The following is a 21086-nucleotide window of genomic DNA, read 5'->3' as shown; positions in this document are numbered from 1 at the left end:
CACGGTGGGAAAAGCCACAGGTGCACGGCTACCAGGAGGTGATGGCAGGGTCTCCTCTGCCATGACAACCACCAAAAGCTTCCCAGCACCCCAGCACCAGCACCAGCCAATCTGCGCTCCCAGAGGGCTCCCCCGGGGTCTCATTGCCCCAGTGCTGCACTCCCGCCAAGCACTTCCACAGGAAAACCTCTGTGAAAACCACAAAATGCTTCTCAGCGCAGCAGATGCCGCTTCAGCCTGTGTTCTTGGAGATGGAGGAGGAGGAGGAGGATGTGAGGAAAGCCACAGCTTCCCCAGCCGCAGGGCAGCCCCGGCAGGAAAGCCCCAGCAGCAGCCTCAGGGGTCAGCCCAGGATGGTGGTTCTCCCGTGGAAATCCTTACGGCTCCAGCCCCCGTGTTTGTTGTCAGTGGCAGCAGCAGGAGGAGGTGTGAGGAGGAGGTGCGACTCCACTGCTTTTTAAGAAAATAATAAAAAAGAGCCTTTCCAAACCGCCAAGAGACAGACGGTGCAGGAGAGCACTGCTTTGAGCGGTGACTTGCACTTGACTCCTTCTCCATCACTGCCTGCCCACAACCCACTGGCAGCAATTTCAGCGCTGGACAGGAACCCCAGGTGAGGATCAGCCTGGCAGGACGGTGCCCTCCATCCTTATGGAGGATGACAGATGTGCCTGAGCTGGGCACCCAGTTGGGGGCTCACAAATGTCCCTGGTCAGCCAGGAGGTGACCACCACTGCTGTGGCACACCAGGGCCCCGCCAATTCCTGCACCAAGTCATGCCCACCTGGCGGGGATGGCAGGGTGTGAGGCGTGCTGCTCCGTGAACGCGGCACAGGGCACAGGGACTATGTCCAGCAGCAGGAAGCCACCAAATCCAAAGCCCCAGCGGCACAGAGGGGTCACGCTCGGGGACCAGCGATGCTCTGGGGCTAAGCGGGACATGGGTCCTGCCCCACGGCCGAGCCTGCTGGCCTGCGCCCAGCCCCACATGGGATGGCCCTTGCCCCACACGGGACAGCAGTCTTGGCCCCACAGGGATGGCCCCAGCCCCACAGGGATGGCCCTAGCCCCACAGGGATGGCCCTTGCCCCACACGGAACAGCAGTCTTGGCCCCACAGGGATGACCCCAGCCCCACACGGGACAGCAGTCTTGGCCCCACAGGGATGGCCCCAGCCCCACAGGGATGGCCCCAGCCCCACACGGGATGGCCCATGGCTCCACATGGCATGGTACTTTTGGCCTCACACGGGATGACACTCTTGGCCCCACAGGGATGGCCCCAGCCCCACAGGGATGACACTCTTGGCCCCACAGGGATGGCCCCAGCCCCACAAGGATGACACTCTTGGCCCCACAGGGACGGCCCCAGCCCCACAGGGATGGCACTCGTGGTCCCACACTGCCCGGTGGGCTCGGCCGCCCCCGCCGCCCCGCGGGCTCCGCACGCGGGACGCTCCCGAGCGCGGCGGGCGCGGGGCCCCGCGCAGGCCCGCGGCGGAGCCGAGCAGCCGGAGCAGCGGCGGGGCCGTGCCGGGGCTGCGGCCCCCAGCGCTCGGCTCCGGAGGGGCGGCCGTGCGGCCGCAACAGGCGCGGCCCCGGCCCCGCCGCCGCCGCCGCTCCGCCCGGGCTCCGGTAGAGGCCGAGCCGGCGGCGCCCCCGTTCCCCCCCAGCCCCGGTGGGGCCCGCGCGGCTCCGGGCCCGACCCGCGCAGGCCGAGCGGCACCGCCCGCCCCGGCCCGGCCCCGGCCCCGGCCCGGCCGAGCCCGGCCCGGCCCGGCGCACAAAGAGCCCCGGCCCGCCCCCCCTTACCGGCGGTCGGCGCCGCGCTGCGGGGGCGGCGGCGGGCGGCTCCAGTCACGCCGGGAACCATGGAAAGGAGCCGGGACGGGAGACGTACGTGGCGGGCGGGCGGGGGCGGCCGTGCCCGGCAGCGGGGGGCGGCGCGGCGGGGCCGGGGCCGGGGCCGGGCCGGGCCGGGCCGGGGAGGCGCGGGGAGCGGGGCCGCGCCGAGAGGCGGCGGGGGCGGGGGGCGTGCGAGGCCCTCGGGACTCGCGTGTCCCCCGGGCCGCAGTCCCCCCTTGGGGAGCGCGGAGCTCGATTCGGCCCCGCCGGGGGCTTCGAGGGGCGGCACCGCCCGGGCCCCGCCGCTCCCCGAGGTGAGAGAGCCCTGACGGGGTCCTGGGGATCTCGGGGTCCCCACGTTGTCCCCAGGCTTCCCCCCAGCGCCTCCAGCCATGGGGTTGACACCTCCGGCCCTGAGTGGCCTGGGGGCCAGTGTGTGGAGGGAGCAGCATCCAGATGGGTGGATGGATGGATGGATGGATGGATGGATCCATCCTAGATTTCCAGGCTGGCTCTCAGACTCTTCCACACCTTTGGAGAGTCCCAGGCTTCTGGAGCCTGGACCTCCAGTCTCGTGGTAAGGAAGGGGAGACAGCCCTGCTGCCCCACAGCTGAACATCCCAGACGGGTTATAACCAAGCATCACTCGGAGCAGACAGAAAACAGCCGTCCCCGTATCGCATGCTCTGGCTGACAGCTCAGGACGGGAAGCGAGCTCCTCTTACAAATTACAGGAGCCCGTTTACACAGGGCAAACACTTCCCGTTCCACAGAGACCAGAGCGAGACTGCGAACAGCAGCAGCCCAGAGCCTCCACTTCCCTCCTGGCTCTCCAAACCTTCCAGACATGCTGCAGGAAGAACTCCACACCGCTGGGCACCACGGCCTCCCACAGCACCCTGCCACAGCCTGAAACTGCTCGGGTGCACGGCTGTGGGTGCTGGAGCCTGAGCACGTGTGTGGGATGGTCCAGAGCTCTCACAGGACAGCTCTTCGTGCTGAGATTTGTCCCACTCCATTATTTCATCTGCGTTTGGGAGCTGAGCAGTCCTGGGTAAAGATGTGGAAGGCTCTGACAGGGAACAGAGAGTAAAAGTGGAAATAGTGGAGGCAAACCTTCGGTTTTCGGCGCCTACTGAACATGTGCCTCATCGTTCTCTTCCCCAAGTTAGCGCAGATCAGACTCTTCCGAGGCACAGCGCCTTGCAGTGAGCTTTGGTGGCTGCAATCTCCTCCTAATCCAGGCTTGTTTCAGGGAAAATAGGCAATTTTATATCCCTTTGATATGGGTCTTACCTGCTAATGATGCTAGGAAGTAAAAAGAAATGGGCATAGAAATACACAACTATGAAGAATTAAAATAGTGAATTTAATTCAGCCAATTCCAACAAAACTGGTAATTCCCTGAAAAGCAAACCTTGCACAGAAAACACAGAACAGAAATGGTTTCATCTTGACAGCTGGTGAGAACAACTGGGTGAAAAGGTGAATGGAATATTTCTGACTTCTCTGGAAAACACAAGGTTTCACACATCCTGAAAATGCCCTATTTTTTACTAAATGGGTCGGTTTGGGAGGCAGTGATTGTAAATGCTCTGCAAGGAAAGCACAGGTCTGTGCTCTGAACTGCAGATGCCAAATGTCTGGTTTTCTGAAAGCACTGATGCCTCCCTAAAGGAAAAACTGGGACTTCTAAAAATCATAGAATCATGGAACGGTTTAGGCTGGAAGGGAAACTCAAAGCTCACCTCACTCTAAGCCCCCACCAAGAGCAGGGACACATTCCACTAGACTAGCCCAGAAACCTGAAGAACAACAACTAAAAATGTATTATTTTTAAGAATCCAAAGCCAGGCTTGCCCGGTGGTCCTGATTTGGGCTCCAGGGCGATGCAGTCCGATGAAAGGACGCGAGGCTGCGGCTGTCGCCGGGCGTGTGGCTGGACAGCCTGGCTCAGCTCCTCAGCACTGAAATACTCTTTCCAAAGCAATACCAAAAAAGGTTTGTTTCTAGGTCAGGACCTCAGCACTCAATTTTAACCAGGGGCTGACAGTCCAATCTGAACACAGCTGTAAAATGGATTCGCGGGAGAAGCTTTGGCATTCCTTTTGTAATTAGAAAACAGCCACTGAGGCGTGTGCCTTTAAAGGTGAAAGCTATTTTTGACATAAAAATTAGCACGTAGTTCCTCTGTCATCTCTCGGCTGCTGCGCTGGGAGCTGTGAGTGAACAATCCAAAGATAAGCAAGAAGTATAAACATGCTGAATTATACAAATATGTAGAAGGGGATCAGGTTTAATTTGTTTTATTCTGTGACAGTTAGGAGACAAGGGGATTTATTCTTACACTTTTTCTCCTAAAAAGCGCTGCTTAAAAGGTCCACTTAAGCACTGAAACCCCAATGGCATTAAAAAACTTGAAGAGCTTTTAATAGCTACCTTTTGAAATTACTGTTAAATCTATTTTTGAGATGGATAAACTAAGCTACCAATGAAGCAGGGCAGGAGTTTTCGGAAGGGCCCAGCAGTGAGAAACTGTCATTCATTTCTCAACAACTCAGCTCCTGTACAGGGACTCGGAGATAAAAACTACCACAGTGCTCGATGCTTTAAAAACCTGAGCATTCTTGAAATTCCAATTTTCTCTCTTTGGTGGGAATCTAACCCCGACAGCCTTGAAAATGAACCCCAGGCAGTTTTCAGGATACGGCTCAGAGTGGCTGTTTCTAAAATAAAGTGAGGGAAGAGCAGGCAGAACTTGGAGGCTTATCAGCACCCGGAATGCCCTAGCTAATCCTCAGCAGCCCCGGCCCCTTTATGTAACCTGGGATTGCTGCAGCTCAACAGCTTACTGGGGTCTGGGTGGTTTTCTTTAAACCTCTTGTGGACAAATGCAAACACATTAAATACTTTCTTCTGCCTCTCTAAGGAAAAACTGTTGTAAGAGGGGAAAAAAATGTTTTATTTGCATCAATGGCGAATAGAATTAAACTTGTATGTGGAGACAAAAATGTGTTTCTCTCTGATCCATCATGACTGAACAGAACTTTCCCAATTTACAATACCCAGGTGTAACGCTTGAAAAAAAGGTTGAAACCCAAATTTCTCTTCACCCCAGACACTCTGGGGAGGTGTTGGGGCGTTCCAAATGAAGAGAAAACCAGCCCCTTTTTACCCTATACCCCATTTCTGGCAGTGTGGCTGGCTGTGCTGCAATACTTACGTCCCTGTGGCCACCTCCCCGCGGCTCTCCTTGCCCGGAGGACGCCTTTCCGTGCCCTCCATCTGACTGCTCTGACTTTCCATGGCACACATCCTTCCAAGGCAAAATTCAGCCCTCAAGCTCTCTCTCGGCCGGTGCTAAGCCATTCACCTCACGCTGAATGCTTACGGAAACTTCAGAAGGAAAAAAATAAACCCCCTATTGAACTCCTTGCAATCGGAGACCTGAATGGGCTCGATATAAACCCCACTCGAACCAGCGGCAGCAATAGGCTTCCCTGGATGTTGGATTCCATCCAGCTTAAAAGTTTCCATGAAATAAACTAGGCTAAGCACATCAGCTGCATAGAAACTAACTCGGTGTAACAGGAGCATCTGTTCTTCACGTCCACCATTTTCTTAGAGCCTGAACTCGGCGGCGCTGCGGCGGCGCGAGGTGCCAGCGGATCCCCGGCCGCGCCGGCACGGGCACGGACACGGATTAGCGGGGAGCATGCACGTCGTATAAACTACTGCACCAGGTAGCTTTTGTTTGTCAGAAAAACAGCTTAATGTATTTGCAAGGATGGCATTACAGAGCGAAGTCAATGTCTGCACTGAGACAGCAGAGGAGCACACCTCGGACCCATTAATACACGGTACAAAGCAAATGTTTACCCAAGTACAAATGAAACAGGTCGACAATTAGCTAATGCAGCTTTGTGGACATAAACCAGGTACAGTCGAGCAGAACCAACATAAAATAAAAAGGAAACAGCCCTTTTCCTACGCCACGCTAAGAGCACTGTGGTTAGTGGTTTGGGAAGCCTCTGTCACGGTGAAAAATTTCCTTGTCGGTGTTTAATGTGTTTATTCTACTGCTACACTGCTGGGATAAAAATAACAGCTGGCTGTACAAGGGACCCACTGTCCATACTGCAGTAATTGACAACATACAATTAAGTCTCACACCTGTTTATTGTAAGTAATTCATAGATAACCACTTCTAGTACACATTTTCATATTGGCTTTTAATGCTTTTGTTCTTTTTTTTTTTTTTTTTTTTTTTAAGTTCAGGGATACCCAAATTTCACCTAAGGGTCATCACTGTGGTTACCCAGACCCAGAAGGCTATACCTACTTTGGGAAACTGGTGCAAGGTGGTGTCGTGGCCAGGGATGGCAGAGATGGCTGGGGAGCTACAGGTCCCAACATGCAGGACGGTGTGGAGGTGGCAGCGGGGCCGGGGCAGCGGGGTTGGGGACATGCGCTGGCGGGCTGGCCGTGCACGCCGGGCTCTACACAGGGCCAAAACAAAGACCTCTACACACCTGGAGTAAGAACAGTGGTAACAAAGTCATAGCTACATATTCTTCTCTACATTTTTGTTTATTGAGACAAACTAATTAAAAGGCACAAACATAGGGCATATGTTTACATGGACATTATAACAAACATATACATTAAAAGTGTAGGAATGTGTTTCCTTTCTGCTAAACAGAAAGTTCCTAAGCTTTTATATATACAAAAGTTGTACAATTTGATGTCCTAAAGTACAAAAGATCATTTATAAAATTATTTTACACTAAGCTCTATTTTTTTTTTGTTTGTTTTTGTTTTACTATGTAGTCCAAGCCCCTAGAACAGTTTCACGTAAGGATACAGATACCTGTCACCTGAGCCAGCAGCCTGGCAATCACTGCTCGCACGGACACGGCCGGGGAGGAACGGAAGCAGTCCAGTGTGACTGGTCAGTCCTGCTAGCACTCTGTGAAAATGCACACGCTAATCTCCAGAGCTCTCAACTTCATTAAGATAAAAACATCTCAACTGTAATTTCTTTTTTTTTTTCCTCTTTTTTTTTTTTTATTTAATGTAGAGGTTGGGTTTAGGGTGGTTTGTTTTTTTTTTAAACAAAGTTTTAAAAATGTGAATATGTGACATGATAGTCTAAAAAGTATATCTGTTTCCCTAGACTTTGCTTTCTACTTTATGTACAGATAAACAGGTTAAGAAAAAAAAGCACATGTAGCTTAAACATGTGTGACCATTTATGAGCAGTTCTGGGCTGGACAGCTCAGCACCCCAGAACTCCCACAAACTGATAGAAATGTGTTAACACAATAGAAGAATAACGTAAAAATGATGATGTTTGCAAATATTTACAAAGTTGAACAGATTTGCACAACACTTGATTAAGAAATAGGGGAGAAATTAAAAGATGCTCTCTGCTTGTCCTGGAGGGGCATCCTACCTAGTTAGTGGTTAGAATAAAAACTGTATACAATTTAATATAAGACAAAACTTCTAGTGAACAACTAACACGTCTGTCCCCTGCTGAAACACCAGCAGGCTCTGACTGGGAGGCAGAGGGCATAAAAATCACACCCAGGGCCTCCAGAATCTTCCAGCTTAAAGCAATTTTCCTTAAGTTCCAAGCACTCCTTTTGCTCCTAGATAAGAGTCCCATGGGGGTCTGACTGTTCAGAGACCATGTTTACATACATTTCGACTCCTCTTCTGTCAGCCATGGCTGTTTCTCACCAAACAATAACAGGTTTTTTTTTAAAAAAATGTTGACTACAATGCTCTATTCCCTTAGGGTAATATGTTGGGTAATATTTACATCTCCAAATATCAGGTCACAATCCCTATTATATGTTGAAGTTAGAATGATAAGTTATCATATGCTTTGCATATCAGAGCTGGTATCACCTTTCCCATAGGGAATGCTGCCTGAAATTACCATATTCCCAAAGGTAAAATGCATATTTTCTCAAAAAATGCATTTTTTTTTTAAATGACAACATTGTAATGCATTTACTAATTAAAAAAAAAAAAAAACAAAAAAAGCAAAAAACCATCAACACAGACAAAAGGTTCTACACTAGCTCAGAAACAGTGGACTTGCCTGGCAGGTTAAAATGAGCCATCCACCCTGTCACAGATACAGAGGGGTCTTCGCTAGTGTTTAGATTAAAATAATTTTCTAAGTTATAATTTGAGGGGATAAAACATAAAACTGTTTTTTTTTTAATTACCTTTTTTTTTTGTTTTTTTCCTTTTTTTAACTCTGGAAAATAAGTATCTGCTCTAATTCAGCATCAGTCAGCTACAATGTAAAACTTACTTTAAATGAAGTGCTCCAGTGAAACTCAAGCCTGAACCATGTGAGCCAAATCAAGGGGAAGATGCTACTGTGGTCTCTGATGGTGTTGCCCCAGTGTCTTAGCCTGAATTTATTATTAACTAAAACAAAACAAAACAAAAAACCCAACAGAACAAAACAAAACAAAACAAAACAAAAAAAAAAACCCAACCAAACAAAACCCAAAAAAGAACTGCTGGTAAGGATTCCATTTTAATCCTTTTTAATACTGTTTAGAACTTGTTTACCAGGGAGGAGAGGTGGGCAAGGCCTGGGGCAGGAAAGGCATGCTCTCCACTGGTCTCATGGCTATGTTGAGGGGACCAGCCAGCGTCATGGGGGTGGGCAGGTTCATGGGGGACGTGATGGTGACGGGGTGCGCTATGTTCACTGGAGCGGTTACCGGGGTGGGCAGGTTCACCGGGGTGGTGAGCGTTAATGGAGAGGTCATGGACAGAGGACTGGTTATAGTTACAGGATGCCCTAAGTTCATCGGACTGGATATATTAACTGCACTTGATACATTTACTGGACTTCTCATGCTCATTGCAGCTGCCACTGTGACTGGGTTTGTGATAGTCCCAGAAGCCACAGAGGACGTTATATTGAATGGAGTAGTAAGAGTCACAGGCGTAGTAGCAGCAGTGGAGGTTTGGCACAAGTTAGCAGCTTCTAAAAATGAGACATAAAAAAGACAAAAAGTTTTTAACACATAAAAAAACCATGGACAAGATTTAAACAAAACAAAACAAAACAAAAAAACCCAAAAACCGAACAAGAACAGGTACAAATTCTGGAATACTTTTCTTTAGGTATTATTAGTAAGTTAAAACTGTTAACATTCTATAGCCTACAGGAAATACAAACTCTCATGCAGGTAATTTTTTTTTTTTTCCTGAGAAGTCAAGTGAGGTTGTCTTAGCAAGAGGGTTTTTCCATGTTCATAAAAACAGTACTGTACAATCAAAAAAATCCTCCCAAGAGGAACAGTAGAAATAGAGGAGAGTGTACATACCGAATGGTACGTACTCTATAGCCTTCTCAAAGGTGAACTGACATTCTGTGAAGGTTTTAAAAAGTCATTATTAGGGACTGATAAGCAAAGCTCGTTTCAATATTTACCTGCTTATTTCAGTCTTAATTATTGCTACTAAACTGCTCCACTGCTCACAGTACCTCAACTTCAAGGCTACCCCAGCAGCACATCCCTCAACCCCCATCAGCTCCTCAGCTTTCACATAGCTCCAGCTCCACACCATGTTGGTTTGGGGGGGTTTGGTGGGGTTTGCAGCAAGCAGGACTGAAGTGCAGAGCAGGGGAGACCCAGGAGGCCGGGGCGGGGGACGGGAATCACTCCACATCCATCAGCACCACCTGCCGGCTACCCACACCGGGAGGCTCCGGGAGCAGGGGACGGGGAAGGGCTGGCTGCTAAAGAAACCAGGGAAAATACACTCTGCATCAACGTTACTAAACCGTGTCTGCTTCCACATTTGCAGGGCAGGACCCCAAGCTCAGTTACACCCACGTGTCAGAGGTAAGCCAGGAGCAAAGAGTCCACTTTGCCTCTGGGGCAATACAAATATAACTTTGAAAGCAACATTAGCCCCATTCAAGGGTTACTGTTGGTTCTTCAAAGTCCATAGCTAGGAGGGGTGGAGAGGAAGGGAAAGAGTAAAAAAAAAAAAAAAAAAAATTGTGAAAATAAATTGTACTAGACCAAAAAAAAAAAAAAATCCCATCTAGTGTTGTAAAGCCACCACAAGTGGAACTAGCACAGGAGAACCAGCATGGGAAGAGCAGCTCAAGCATGGCACTGACTGGTCTAACTTCACCTTCAAGCACAGTCACACCCAAGGACACATCCCACCCATGCCCCTTGCCCAGTTAAGCTAAAAGCACCCATGTGACACCACTGTTACCCACCCGCCTCCCTCACCCCCCTCCTGCCCCACACCACTGTTCTGTTAAAGCATACTCAACACTCTCAATAAGAAAGGAAAAGGAAACCAGACATAGGAAAGAACAAGCAGAAAGTAATTTTCAGTGATTTTCTAAATCCAACGTCATTTGCTTTATCTACTTAGTGGCCTGATGATATGTAATGTTTCTGTTATCACTGCATTTTAACATTAATAAGCTGTTTCTGCACTGTCTGATCACAGAATTCAATTACTGGCATAACAAGGGGAAAGGAAGCAAGCAGCCTAAAACACAAACAAGAACCTAGAAAACAAAATCAGACTGAAGAACTGAAAGGAAGGTTGAGAGAAAAGGAAGAAATAAGGTGAGTCAAAAACATTCCTAAAAACAGCCAGTGAAAAACAGTAAGCAGTGGTCATTAAGAACTTCTAAAACATGTAATCCATGAAGTCACATGATGGGCATTAATAATCAAACTGTTGTGAAACAAATAAGCAGCAGTAATGGGAGAATTTAAACTACTGTATGCTAAAACCACTAAACTGAAGCAATCTGCTCCCTACAAAGTGACACAATGACCAACAACAGCAATCCCACTTCAATTACAGCAGCAGCACAGGCAGAGGTAAGCTGTGAGCCACAACTGATGAGAAACAGGATCACTGATTACCTCATTTTGTAATGAAACAAAGCAACAGAGAGAGAGACAGAGAGAGAAAGTTCTCTGAGGTCTAGAAAATGTCATGCAAAGACAGTTACATGATGATAGAGCAGATGGAGTCAATTGGGGGAGACAGGGTGAACAGGACACAGAAAGCACACACGTGTGCCCTGGTGCTGATGCAAGGGCAGAGTGCACACAGGTGAGCAGGGCAAACAAGCACAAGCACAGCTAAAAGCCACATGCAAGTCAAAGCCCACACCCCTGCTTGGAGCACACACAAGCTCCCCTCTCTGACTGATGGCTCTAGGGACACAGGCAGGCACAGAGACCAAGGGAGCAAGTCATGAGCAGGTCATTTAACACACCCTACTCTGGGGCTTGTTTCCTCCTGTTCTCTCTTAGCTAAGACTTCTAAGAATGAAACTGTCATGTAAGACATCCTTCCTGACACCTTGAACTCCCTGTATGACTGTGAGCTCCTCTATCTCACAAACCCCACCACGTCAATATTGGTTTGTTTTACCTTTCTTCCTGGCTTTGACGGCCTCTTCCCACAATCTCAGGGTCTCTACCTGCTTTCCAGGCCAACTTGTTACGTGTTGCTGCTGCTGCTGCTGTTGCTGCTGCTGCTGCTGCTGTTGCTGCTGTTGTTGCTGCTGCTGCTGCTGCTGCTGCTGTTGTTGTTGCTGCTGCTGTTGCTGCTGCTGTTGCTGTTTCTGGTTGCTGGTCTCTTCACTCATGCATGCTATGCCAATCAAGTAAGAACACAAATTCACCTTGAAAAGTTACTCTGTTTTCTGCTGAGATCACAAAGGCAACTTCTACAAAGAGCATGAGGAATCTCACAGGATTCCAAGAACAAAATCACAGAGGTGTTTAAAACAGTATCATTAATTCTGTGCTTCATACAACTACTTTTCCAAGAGCAAAAAACCAAAACATAACTCAAGAACATCTACTTTAAGTGGCAAAATCAGACTTTTGTCAGTATGTAGTTTGTATTTAGGAATAATGAAATTAAATACTCCAGTTAGTCTCTAGAACTCAAACTGAATCCACTTTTTCTAAACTTTAGCTACAGCTTAAAAATGAAAAATAAATAAGGCCTTTTTACTTTTTATTGCAAGTATAACTTAAAAATTTCAGTTTACATCAGAGAACAGCCTGTCACTATTCTCTGGCCACAGTACAGCTCATCATTTCCACCTCTAACAACTGCTCAAAATGCCTCATGTGAACTGGCTTAGCACCACCAAACTGGCTAGGGAAGCCAGAGTTGTAACCCCGTACCTTGAAAAACACTTCACATCCAAATTTCCTACTAAGCTCAACAATCAGGCATTTCAGACATTCCCAGTACCTTTAAATTATCCAGAAGTAACAGGAACTGCAAAGATGTTGTAAATTAATACAGTTTAAAGGCTTTAAGGATAAAGTTTCCAAAGACATTCCTTACTTCTGCCTCTTTATTCCTCTGAAAACCCATTTTATACTACTAACCATACAGGGTTAACTTAAGTTACAGGTATTTTAATAGGGAAAATTTGAAAGTCAAGTCTTCATTTGCTTGCTAGACATTCCCAGGTCCAGAGTTTAAGTCTAGAAGGAGCTATTACAAACATCTCATCTGACCTCCTGCACAACACCAGTCAGATGCCATTAATGCCCAAAACCTATCAGGGCTGGATTTAAATCCTTTTCTTGTCAGATACTGCCTGAGGGAGGAAACACTGAGCCCCAGGGTCAAAGCTCAGAGAAAGCAGAGAAATCGTTCCCCTGATTTTGATGAGCTTTGGATGAGGCTTCAGACCTGAAACCTGGCAAATCTTAGCAGTTCTTAAATAGTCTAAAATCTCCAGACTATCTGTTGGACTTTTAGACCTGCACAGTTCAGGAAGTAGCACTGAACTTAAAAGGTGAGAAAACTTGGGAACTCTCTTCTTCAAGAGATGGGTCACTGTCATGAACTGCAGGGCATTCCCAGGGGATGAGAGCACAGTCTTGCAGCAAACAACTCCACACATGCCAATTCTTGAGCTGAAGCACATTCCGTTACTAAAGATCTACTTTTAAGAGGTGTGACCACCCAGACTGACAGACACATAGCTGAATTTTAACGTCATCAAAGGCAATTCCCTTGGCAAACACATTGTTATTAGAAATGTTTGTAAAACGTTCACCTACTTTTATTGATGCCTTGTTTACAGGTATTACAGTTGATACTTTGGCTCTGCCCGTGTGTCTTTAAGTGGCTGGTGATATATGCTGCACTCAGAAGTTTACCACAGATATTACACGATACCTTTCCTTCATGGCGCACCATGTGTGTCCGCAGTCTGTCTTTGGTGGCAAAGGCAGCAGTGCACGTCTGGATGGAGAACAAAGTAACACTTGAGGTGCAGACAGAGCAGCACAGCATCACCTGCAGGCCCACTGCGAGCCCACGTTACCTTGCAGGTCCTAACAGTATCCTAAGTGCATTGACAAGTTTAAGTTTTACCTGTATTTATAGAGAAACAAAAATCAAACTACTCAGCAGAGACTGAGAATGGAATTCGCTTCTGAGACAATCAGGACAAAAATGATATTCTATACTGCTTGCACTTTCTGAAAACAGCGGGTTGCCTTACCCACCAATGCTTATAAAAACCACCTACAATAGGCAAAGTTGGTTTCTAATGTAATTTTACTGTACAAATATGAACTTGGTACCTTACACTGCTCAATTACTTCTGCTCCCATCCAGAACAAGGAAACAAAACCTTTTCCTAACACTATTTTTTTTACCCAAGGCTTTTATTTAATAAGATGAGTCACTAAAACAGGTTGGAATAAGCATGGATATTCCAAGCAAAACAGTTAATTGTTCAAGAGCAATCAAATTATTTCTCCTAGACTCGGTCATCAAGTTAGGACAACTTGCTTTTCCCTTCCAGCAAAATAACAGATCCACAATCAACCATTTGACCCATTTTAAATAGATGTGCTGAGAAAGACATTTGATTTGAACATGCTGAGAAACACAATGCACACATTACCCCAGAAATGAGCACTAAGCTGAGGATGCTGCTACAATCCTACTACTACGTTAAGCATATGGTAAAACAGAGCAACTATGCTGTTCTCCAAGAAAGCAAAAAAGCCTCTAATCTTCCTAAAAAAGCAACCATGGCATCTTTTTAAAGTTCCACCAGAACTCCAGCACTGTGGTGTGGTGGAAAATGTGGCTTTACTCCTAAACTTGCTTTTCAAAAGTCCAGGAGTAAATACAGTTCTGGAAAGATTCACCTGAGTACTACTGTCACAATAAGGTATTGTTCTTAATAAACCATTTTAGCCCTTACTTGGCATTTGAAGGGTCTCTCTGTTGAGTGAACATGTTTAACGTGACAGCTTAAATGATCAGGCCTGCAAGAAAGAGAGGAACAGGAGAAAAGCGCACACTGTTACAAACACAGAAGCAGGACACCTTGGCTAGCAGTGCTGACACCGCGCTGGTCGCTCCCTGCAGCCCCCATCCCTCTGACAGCCAGGATAAATCCCTTCCCCTCACCTACCAGGGGCTTCACCTGCAACACCTCACAGCTTGAAACCAACCTGCAGTTTAAAACTTAACTCTGTTCTCCTCACACACCTGAAAATGGCACGTTTGGTCACACCTTGTGTAAAGGTGAGAGCGCAACAGCTCTAAAGGTTGAAGTTTTCTCTGTTGCAAGCACAGGTACAAACAGAGCCGGCAGCAGTGCAAGCTCCCCCTGAGCTCTGTCAGTGCCCTCCACCCTGCTGTAAGACCAGGTGACAGCTTCCCTGCCCTGGCCCATTTGGTCACAGACCGTGGCAAAGGCTGGTGAAGGGGCTCTGTGCCCACCCCCAGTGACACAGACACACACCTTATGGGACCTGGATGAGGTCAAGAAACCATTTCAAACCACTCTCCTAAAAAAGTGACCACTTCTGGCCACTGCTAACCTTGCTCAGATGGAGACTCCCCCACGCTAACTGCAGACAAGTCTCTTTATCCCCTCACCAACCTCCTCAGAAGTTTGGTTCTCCCAGCTCCTCACTACCACAGAGCTTAACCCCTCTTGCCCATGAAGAGCCAATAGCGGAGCATGCCTGGGATTTGCCACATGGTACCTTGAGAAGCCTTTTCCACAAACACCGCAGGTGTAGGGTTTCGTGATGCCACCTTCGTGAGACCTCACGTGGTAGGTCATGCGATCCTTTCTCTTGAAGCGCTGATTGCAAATGGGACATTCGAAGGGTTTCTCGTCGGAGTGGGACAGCTTGTGCCGGTTGAGGTGGTAGACGTCCCTGAAGGCCTTTCCACACATCTCACAAGCGTGGTTCTTCTTCACGGGCTTGCTGGGCTTCTTCACCGTCTGCGTCACTGCCATGGCCGTGGCGCCGGCGCTGCTGCTGGGGTTGGTGGCAGAGGAAGACGTAGTGACTGTGGACAGGATGCCTGCGATAGTCGAAACCAGTGAACTCCGGCTGTTGTCACCAGCGATGGTCGAGATAAGGGGCACCATTGTGGTGGGAGTTTTCTTTGGCCGTGACACTAACTTTATCCCTGTGTGGCAGGACTCGTGACGCCTCAAATGGTAGCTGTCCCTGAAAGCTTTGCTGCAGTAAGTGCACACAAAGGAGGTTTTAGGTTTTTCCTTTTTAATCCCAACAATAGCATCCTTTAATGTTTCTGATGCAGGCTGAGGTTTCTGCGTTATTGGTAAGGGCAGAATCGGCTTCTGATCGGGCGGCTCAACAGCAGAGCTCAGGAGAGGCAACAAACTGTTCTGTGCTGCCTGCTGTTGGTGATGGGAGGCTTCGTGTGCCTAAAACCAAACATTCACACTTAAATTCTCTTGATGGGTGCTCGCTCTGGCACGATGAGAACATTTACAAATGACAGTGAAGCACATTCTAGACCAAAAGGCATGGAAGGAACAACAGGGGAAGGTTACATAATGCTGGTTTTGGACGAGATAAACCGCTCACGCTGTAAATGCCCAGGCTGTGCAGATCCTGTGGTAAGTGTAGGACACGGCACAACAATCAAGGAATTATTAAGTTTCTGGAGGGCAACTTTTTATGGAAGACAACTAGGTGCTTGTCAGATCTTTTAATAACAGCATTTCATCTTTACATAACAGATAACTCATTTTGCTAATGATCGTATCAGATGGCACATCAGGACTATCTCGGGAGAGGAGGAAGGTACTGACAGGAGTTGCAAAATAAGGCCCCACCTTTAAGCCGAGCTTAGTGCACACTGAGAATTGAACCGCAGCCACAGAGAGCCAGGATGCGATAAGGCGTCTTATTTAAACAGTGTGTTCATGCCCCTGTGCCAGCACTGAAACCAAAGCAACTGGAATCGGGAGCTGTCTAAAGCCACATCTCTATATTTAGCAGGTTCCTGATGCATTTATCCACTGGCCACTGTGCTCTCTGCGTCTGGAACTAACAAGAGTAGCGGCACGGCCTTTTTCTCTTCGTCAGCAGCTACTTTGTGCTGGGAAGAGAAGCTGATCGATACACACTGGGAGACAACTAGAGATGCTGGAGAACACGGTTCAGGACTGTTGGGAATAAACCCTGAAAGCTGTTTGAAAGCAGCCAATACCAACTAACTTTGAACTACAGAATCTGTGGCAGAAGCTACAGGGAAGGGAAGGGGGGGCCCGCAGCCAACACCGCTCAGCTGAGCTGCAGCCTGCCTGCCACGGGCTGTGCTGCACCACGCGTGGTTATTCTAAGGCAGAAACACTGTTATTAAAACTCATCCACTCAGACTGGGACAAACCCTGGCAGATACAATTTTAATGTGGTTTAGAAACCACACAGACCAATTCAGCCTAATGGAGCATTAAAATAAATCACTCCAGCACCTTAAGCCAGTTTAAGTGCATCTGTATTCAAGATGTGCCTCGGTCTCATCAGACCAGTTTTAAATCAGGCTCGTTATTAACGCAGCGTGCCAGGCCCGAAGCTGAGTTTGGGGAAACTTGCATTCCCACTAGATCGGTATTGCAGCCTTCCAGGACTCCTTTCCTATGGTTTTCCTCACAAAATAACATGACTCAAAGCTGTGAGAGCTGAATAAAACACTGTGGCAGTGCACGACCCTGACCTGTCTACTTTTACATCTGCTGGGGTGGACAGTACCGGGAGGCGCGCTCAGGCTAATGCTCTTCCCATGGGAATCCATTTCAACACATCCTTTGGACAAGCCAGTATTTCTAGAAGCTCACTTTGGGCCTTTTTCCCAGTTGTATCCTGGCTGCTTTGCCTGCCTGGATCGCGGCAGGGACCACAGCCCCCCTCAGAGCATCTCTCCCTTGCTGTGGGGCAGCTCCTGCATCACTCCAATCTCACTTTTTGGGAGCGTGATGCTGGTGATCTTTGGATGAAAGCCATGGGTGGATACCAACACTAACCCACGTGGGAAAGAATACAAGCTCCCAAACACTCCAAGCCTATCTGACAGGAAAACAGCTCACAGGAGAAAGCCTGGACTCCGGACACTAACAGGAGACAAAACTTGCAGGAATCATTAGGAGCCAGGCCAGGCTGTCCATCTGTATCTGCTTTTTAGATCCGTCTGTGCCGAAGCTCGGGATGCAACAGGTAGGCTGGATATTAGCACACCTGCCTGCCCACAGCAGCCACCTCAAACAACAGCCCGAGGGGCTGCTTTATTTCAGGGAGCGATTGCTGAAGAGCTGCATCCAGAACTCTCCTGGAGGCGACGCTGCTAAATCAGGGCACGGCACAAGCCCCAGCAGCTCCATTAAACTTTTCCCTCACTTCAGTGACAATTGTGGATTTTCAACCATTTATTTTCCACGTTTTGAAAAATGTTTTGACACTTCTACATTGCATGAAAATATGAGTTTGCATGATACACACCGACAGCACAATATTGAGCAAGTTGTGCACTTCAACACAATTTTAACTTTAAAAAAATCTGAAATGTTTTACAACTTCAAATCGGCATTAAACAATGCTGTTAAACTGCACCAGAAGACACTGCAGAGCACCTAATGATAGCTCCAGAGATACAATTTCAAAGGCAGACCTAGCAGATCGGATAATGGAGAGCCCAAATCCTTTGGACAAGGTTCAAACTTAGGCAGTTTATGGATATTTTTAAGCCTCAAAGAATCGTCAGCACTTCAAGGTAATGATGCACTTATTCCTACAGATCTGATGGAGACAGTGAACATAAAACAATGTATATTCATCAAGCTACAGGCTGTGGAGCTGCTGCTTATGTAAGTCTGCTTATGTTGGTTCCGAGGGAGCCAGCATTATTCACAGCAGCCCCTCTGCCACCAGCCGTGTTCCTCAGTTTCCAAGGGCCGTTAAAGCCTTTTAAAAAAGGATCAGGCAGCATTTTTTTTTAACTCCCCGCTGGAGAAGGGAAGCCAGCACCTGCTGCACGCCTCTGGCAGGCACAGTTATGCAGGCTCAGACCAGGGTTTTACTTGACCCAGCATTAACGTCAAGTCAAGTCAACATTTTGGAGATATTTTGATGGCCTGGGACAGGCTCTCCTGCAAAATCCCCTTGTTCTGTCACTAATTCCTTCTCTCCTGGGGGGGCAGTAAACAAAAAACCCTGCAATTCATGACCCACAGTGTAGGATGTGGCACTGTGAACTCCCAGTGCCACAGGCTAAAATATTTTTGTGCTTCAGCCTTAATGTGAAAGCAACAAATTAGCATGAGTCATATCTTGAACACTCCATCTGATGGATGAGTCCTCCTCACATTAACAGATACAACTTTCGCTTCCCAAGCACATCTTAAAAGTGGTTTTCCAACTATGCATTCTGGGGACTAAGAAGATCCAAACAAGAACTGCTTATTCAGTAGCACGATTGTTTCTTTAGAAAGGGACACAATTCATCAAAATGCCACCTAAAAACAATCAAACAACGTTATTTGGAAGAACGGTTTACAGTCGCACAGCCCACTGCTACAGGACTAAAATTAAGACTTCGAAACCTCCTCTAAAAACATTTGGCTAAAAATTACAACTTTCTATTCCACGTATCAAGCTGTCCCTTAGGAATCCTGTCCCAGCTGGAATGCACACTTGGTTTAACACTCCCCCCAGGAAGAACGAGTGTGAATATTCAGTCACTTCCATTTGTTATTTAACTGACACCGGGGACAGGCTTTTTAACTACCTTTAACTAATCAGCTGGATCGGGGCTGATGTGCTACTGTGAGAATGGGAAGAAGAAAAATGAAAGTCACATCAGGACTACCTCAGTGCTGCTTTCTGCTGGGTGCATCGGCACGCTCGCACCCCAAATCATTGATTCTAACAAAACAACTCAAGAAACAAAACCCAGCATTTATTATGAGCTCTGAAAGCTTTATTATTTAGAGAGGGAAAAAAAAATCAGAGGAAAATTTCCACGTCACAGTTTAATGAAGATGCTTCCGAGTCGCACTTTCAGAAAGTGAACTGCTGACTCCTTAATTAAAAGCAGCAAAGCTGACTCCTAAATCAGCGTGTGACATCACTACTTCAAAACTCAGCACCTTCAGAAAAGCACGGACGAGCAGCGAGGAGCTGGACACGTACTTGAAGCATTACTTGGCATTTCTCAGCCTGCTGCAATACAGTCCTGCCAGCCTAGGAAAAATTTCCCCTGGAAAACGCTCAGCTGGGAGGCAGCAAGGCACTAAAGCAGCCCCGGCTCGGAGGGAGATGGCCCTCAACTAAGGAGATTAACTTCTTAGCGTGAAGTTCCCTACGTGCGAATCACAACTGCCCACTAGAGTGAGAAATAATTCACCAGACCTCAGCCAAACTCGATGGCATCGCCCGCATCCATCACGAAAAGGCGGAAAACCCAGCGCCCAGCTCCCGGTACCGGCTCCCCGGAACATTCCCGGCGTGTTTTCCGAGGCAGAGAACCCGAGCGAGTGACTCATCCCTTGGTACTTGCAAGGGACGAATTTTTTCTCCCTAAAGGAATGGTGCTCGCCTCTTGGCGGATTTATTCATTCAACTCAGGTTTTCAAACTCGTGTCACGGGTTGGGTCTGGGTTTAATTCCGAGGAGGACAGCGAGGAAGCGAGCGGCCGCCACCGGGAACGTGCAAAGAGGATTATTTTACCTTGAGAAAGGTGATGTGCTGGGCGCTTTTTTTTTTTTTTTTTTTTCTCCGCTGCTGCTGCTGCAATCACACATTTTATGTTTTCCAGCTCAAAAAAAAAAAAAAAAAAAAAAAGGAAAAAGAAAAAAAAAAATCCAGGAGAAAACAATCTGCTGAGAAAGGGCTCACGAGGCTCACAAAAGCCAGGCAAAGATTTTTTTTTTTTTTAGGGTTTTTTTTCTGGTACATTGGATTTTCTTCGGAATTACATAAACAGCGGTGTTTTTAAGTCAGTCTTTCACCGACAGAAAGGGGGAAAATTGTGACTCAGTTGGCAAAGGGAGGGGTTGCACGCTCCACCGTCCCTATTCCTCCCCATTCCCGTTAGGATTTCGCCAGTTTTTACAGAAATCCGGCCCGTTCGCGTCCTATTTTAAAAGAAAACAAGCTCCCTCGTCAGCCGGCCCTGAGTCAGGCTGTTTAAAGAGGGATTAATTTATTCTCCCAGACACGGCGTTTGTTCCATCGGGGTTTTGTTGGAGCCCGGTGGAAGCTTGGGGTTGGTTTTTTTTTTTTTTTTTTTGTTCGTGGTTTTTTTTTTTTCTGTTGTTGTTTGTCTCTTTGGACGAGGGGGGAGAGCAAAACAAGCAAACACCAAAAAAAAAAAAAAAAAAAAAGCGCGATCTCATGTTTCGCGGGGGGAAAAATAAAAATAAAATATAAATATGAATATCGGTGGTTTGTAATGAAAGCGGGAAGGGAGCGCGCTGCGGGGCGGCGGCGGAGGGAGAAAGTGCAGGAGGGAAGGAGGGAGAAGCGGAGCCGCGGGGCCGGTGAGGCGCTGCCCGGCGGGCCGGGTCGGGCCGGGCCGGGCCGGGCCGGGGGCGGGCGGGGGCCGGGCGGCCGCGCTGAGTGACAGCCCGGCCCGGCGGGGACCGGCGGGGCCGCGGCCGTGAGGGAGGGAGGGAGAGAGGGGGGGCGCGGGCAGCGCCGCCGCCGCGGGGCCTCACCTGAAAGAGGAACGCGGTCCAGTTGGCCTCCATGGCGGGGGCGGCGCGGCCCCGGGCGGCGGCGGCGGCGGCTGCGGCGGGCGGTCCCCCCGTCGCTCCCTCCCCCGGGCCGCAGCTACATGGAGCCGACAACAAAGCGGCGGCGGCGGCGGCGGCTCAACATGGCAGCGCCGAGCGG

The 21086-nt window shown here is 48.3% G+C and overlaps 2 protein-coding genes and 1 long non-coding RNA gene across 5 annotated transcripts in view; 1 reads left to right on the top strand and 2 right to left on the bottom strand.

Annotated features, from left to right (window-relative positions):
- The window catches only part of CUEDC1 (CUE domain containing 1), a 20421-nt gene extending 18484 nt beyond the window's left edge, over positions 1-1937 (bottom strand). For both annotated transcript variants that reach the window (XR_011005499.1, XM_068210735.1), the window contains exon 1: positions 1812-1937. The gene's annotated coding sequence lies outside the window, so the exon portion shown is untranslated. The remainder of the gene's footprint in view (positions 1-1811) is intronic.
- Positions 1923-7923, top strand: LOC137485943 (uncharacterized). The gene is made up of 2 exons (XR_011005506.1): positions 1923-6381; positions 6675-7923. It is a non-coding gene; the product is annotated as an uncharacterized lncRNA (long non-coding RNA).
- Positions 6416-21086, bottom strand: VEZF1 (vascular endothelial zinc finger 1). 2 transcript variants are annotated; one of them, XM_068210726.1, is made up of 7 exons: positions 20909-21086; positions 14918-15615; positions 14125-14188; positions 12965-13148; positions 11304-11525; positions 9209-9253; positions 6416-8865 (listed from the first exon to the last, which is right to left on the bottom strand). In XM_068210726.1, exons 1-7 carry the CDS (start codon positions 20939-20941, stop codon positions 8438-8440), a joined length of 1674 nt encoding a protein of 557 aa, XP_068066827.1. In that variant the 5' UTR covers positions 20942-21086; the 3' UTR covers positions 6416-8437. The 2 variants fall into 2 exon arrangements, with proteins under 2 accessions (XP_068066827.1, XP_068066828.1); XM_068210727.1 differs by lacking the exon at positions 9209-9253.

Source organism: Anomalospiza imberbis, chromosome 20 (genome assembly GCF_031753505.1).
Source record: "Anomalospiza imberbis isolate Cuckoo-Finch-1a 21T00152 chromosome 20, ASM3175350v1, whole genome shotgun sequence".
Taxonomy (NCBI): domain Eukaryota; kingdom Metazoa; phylum Chordata; class Aves; order Passeriformes; family Viduidae; genus Anomalospiza; species Anomalospiza imberbis.
The sequence above is the reverse complement of the archived record's forward strand: the minus strand, read 5'-3'. Positions and strand labels throughout refer to the sequence as shown.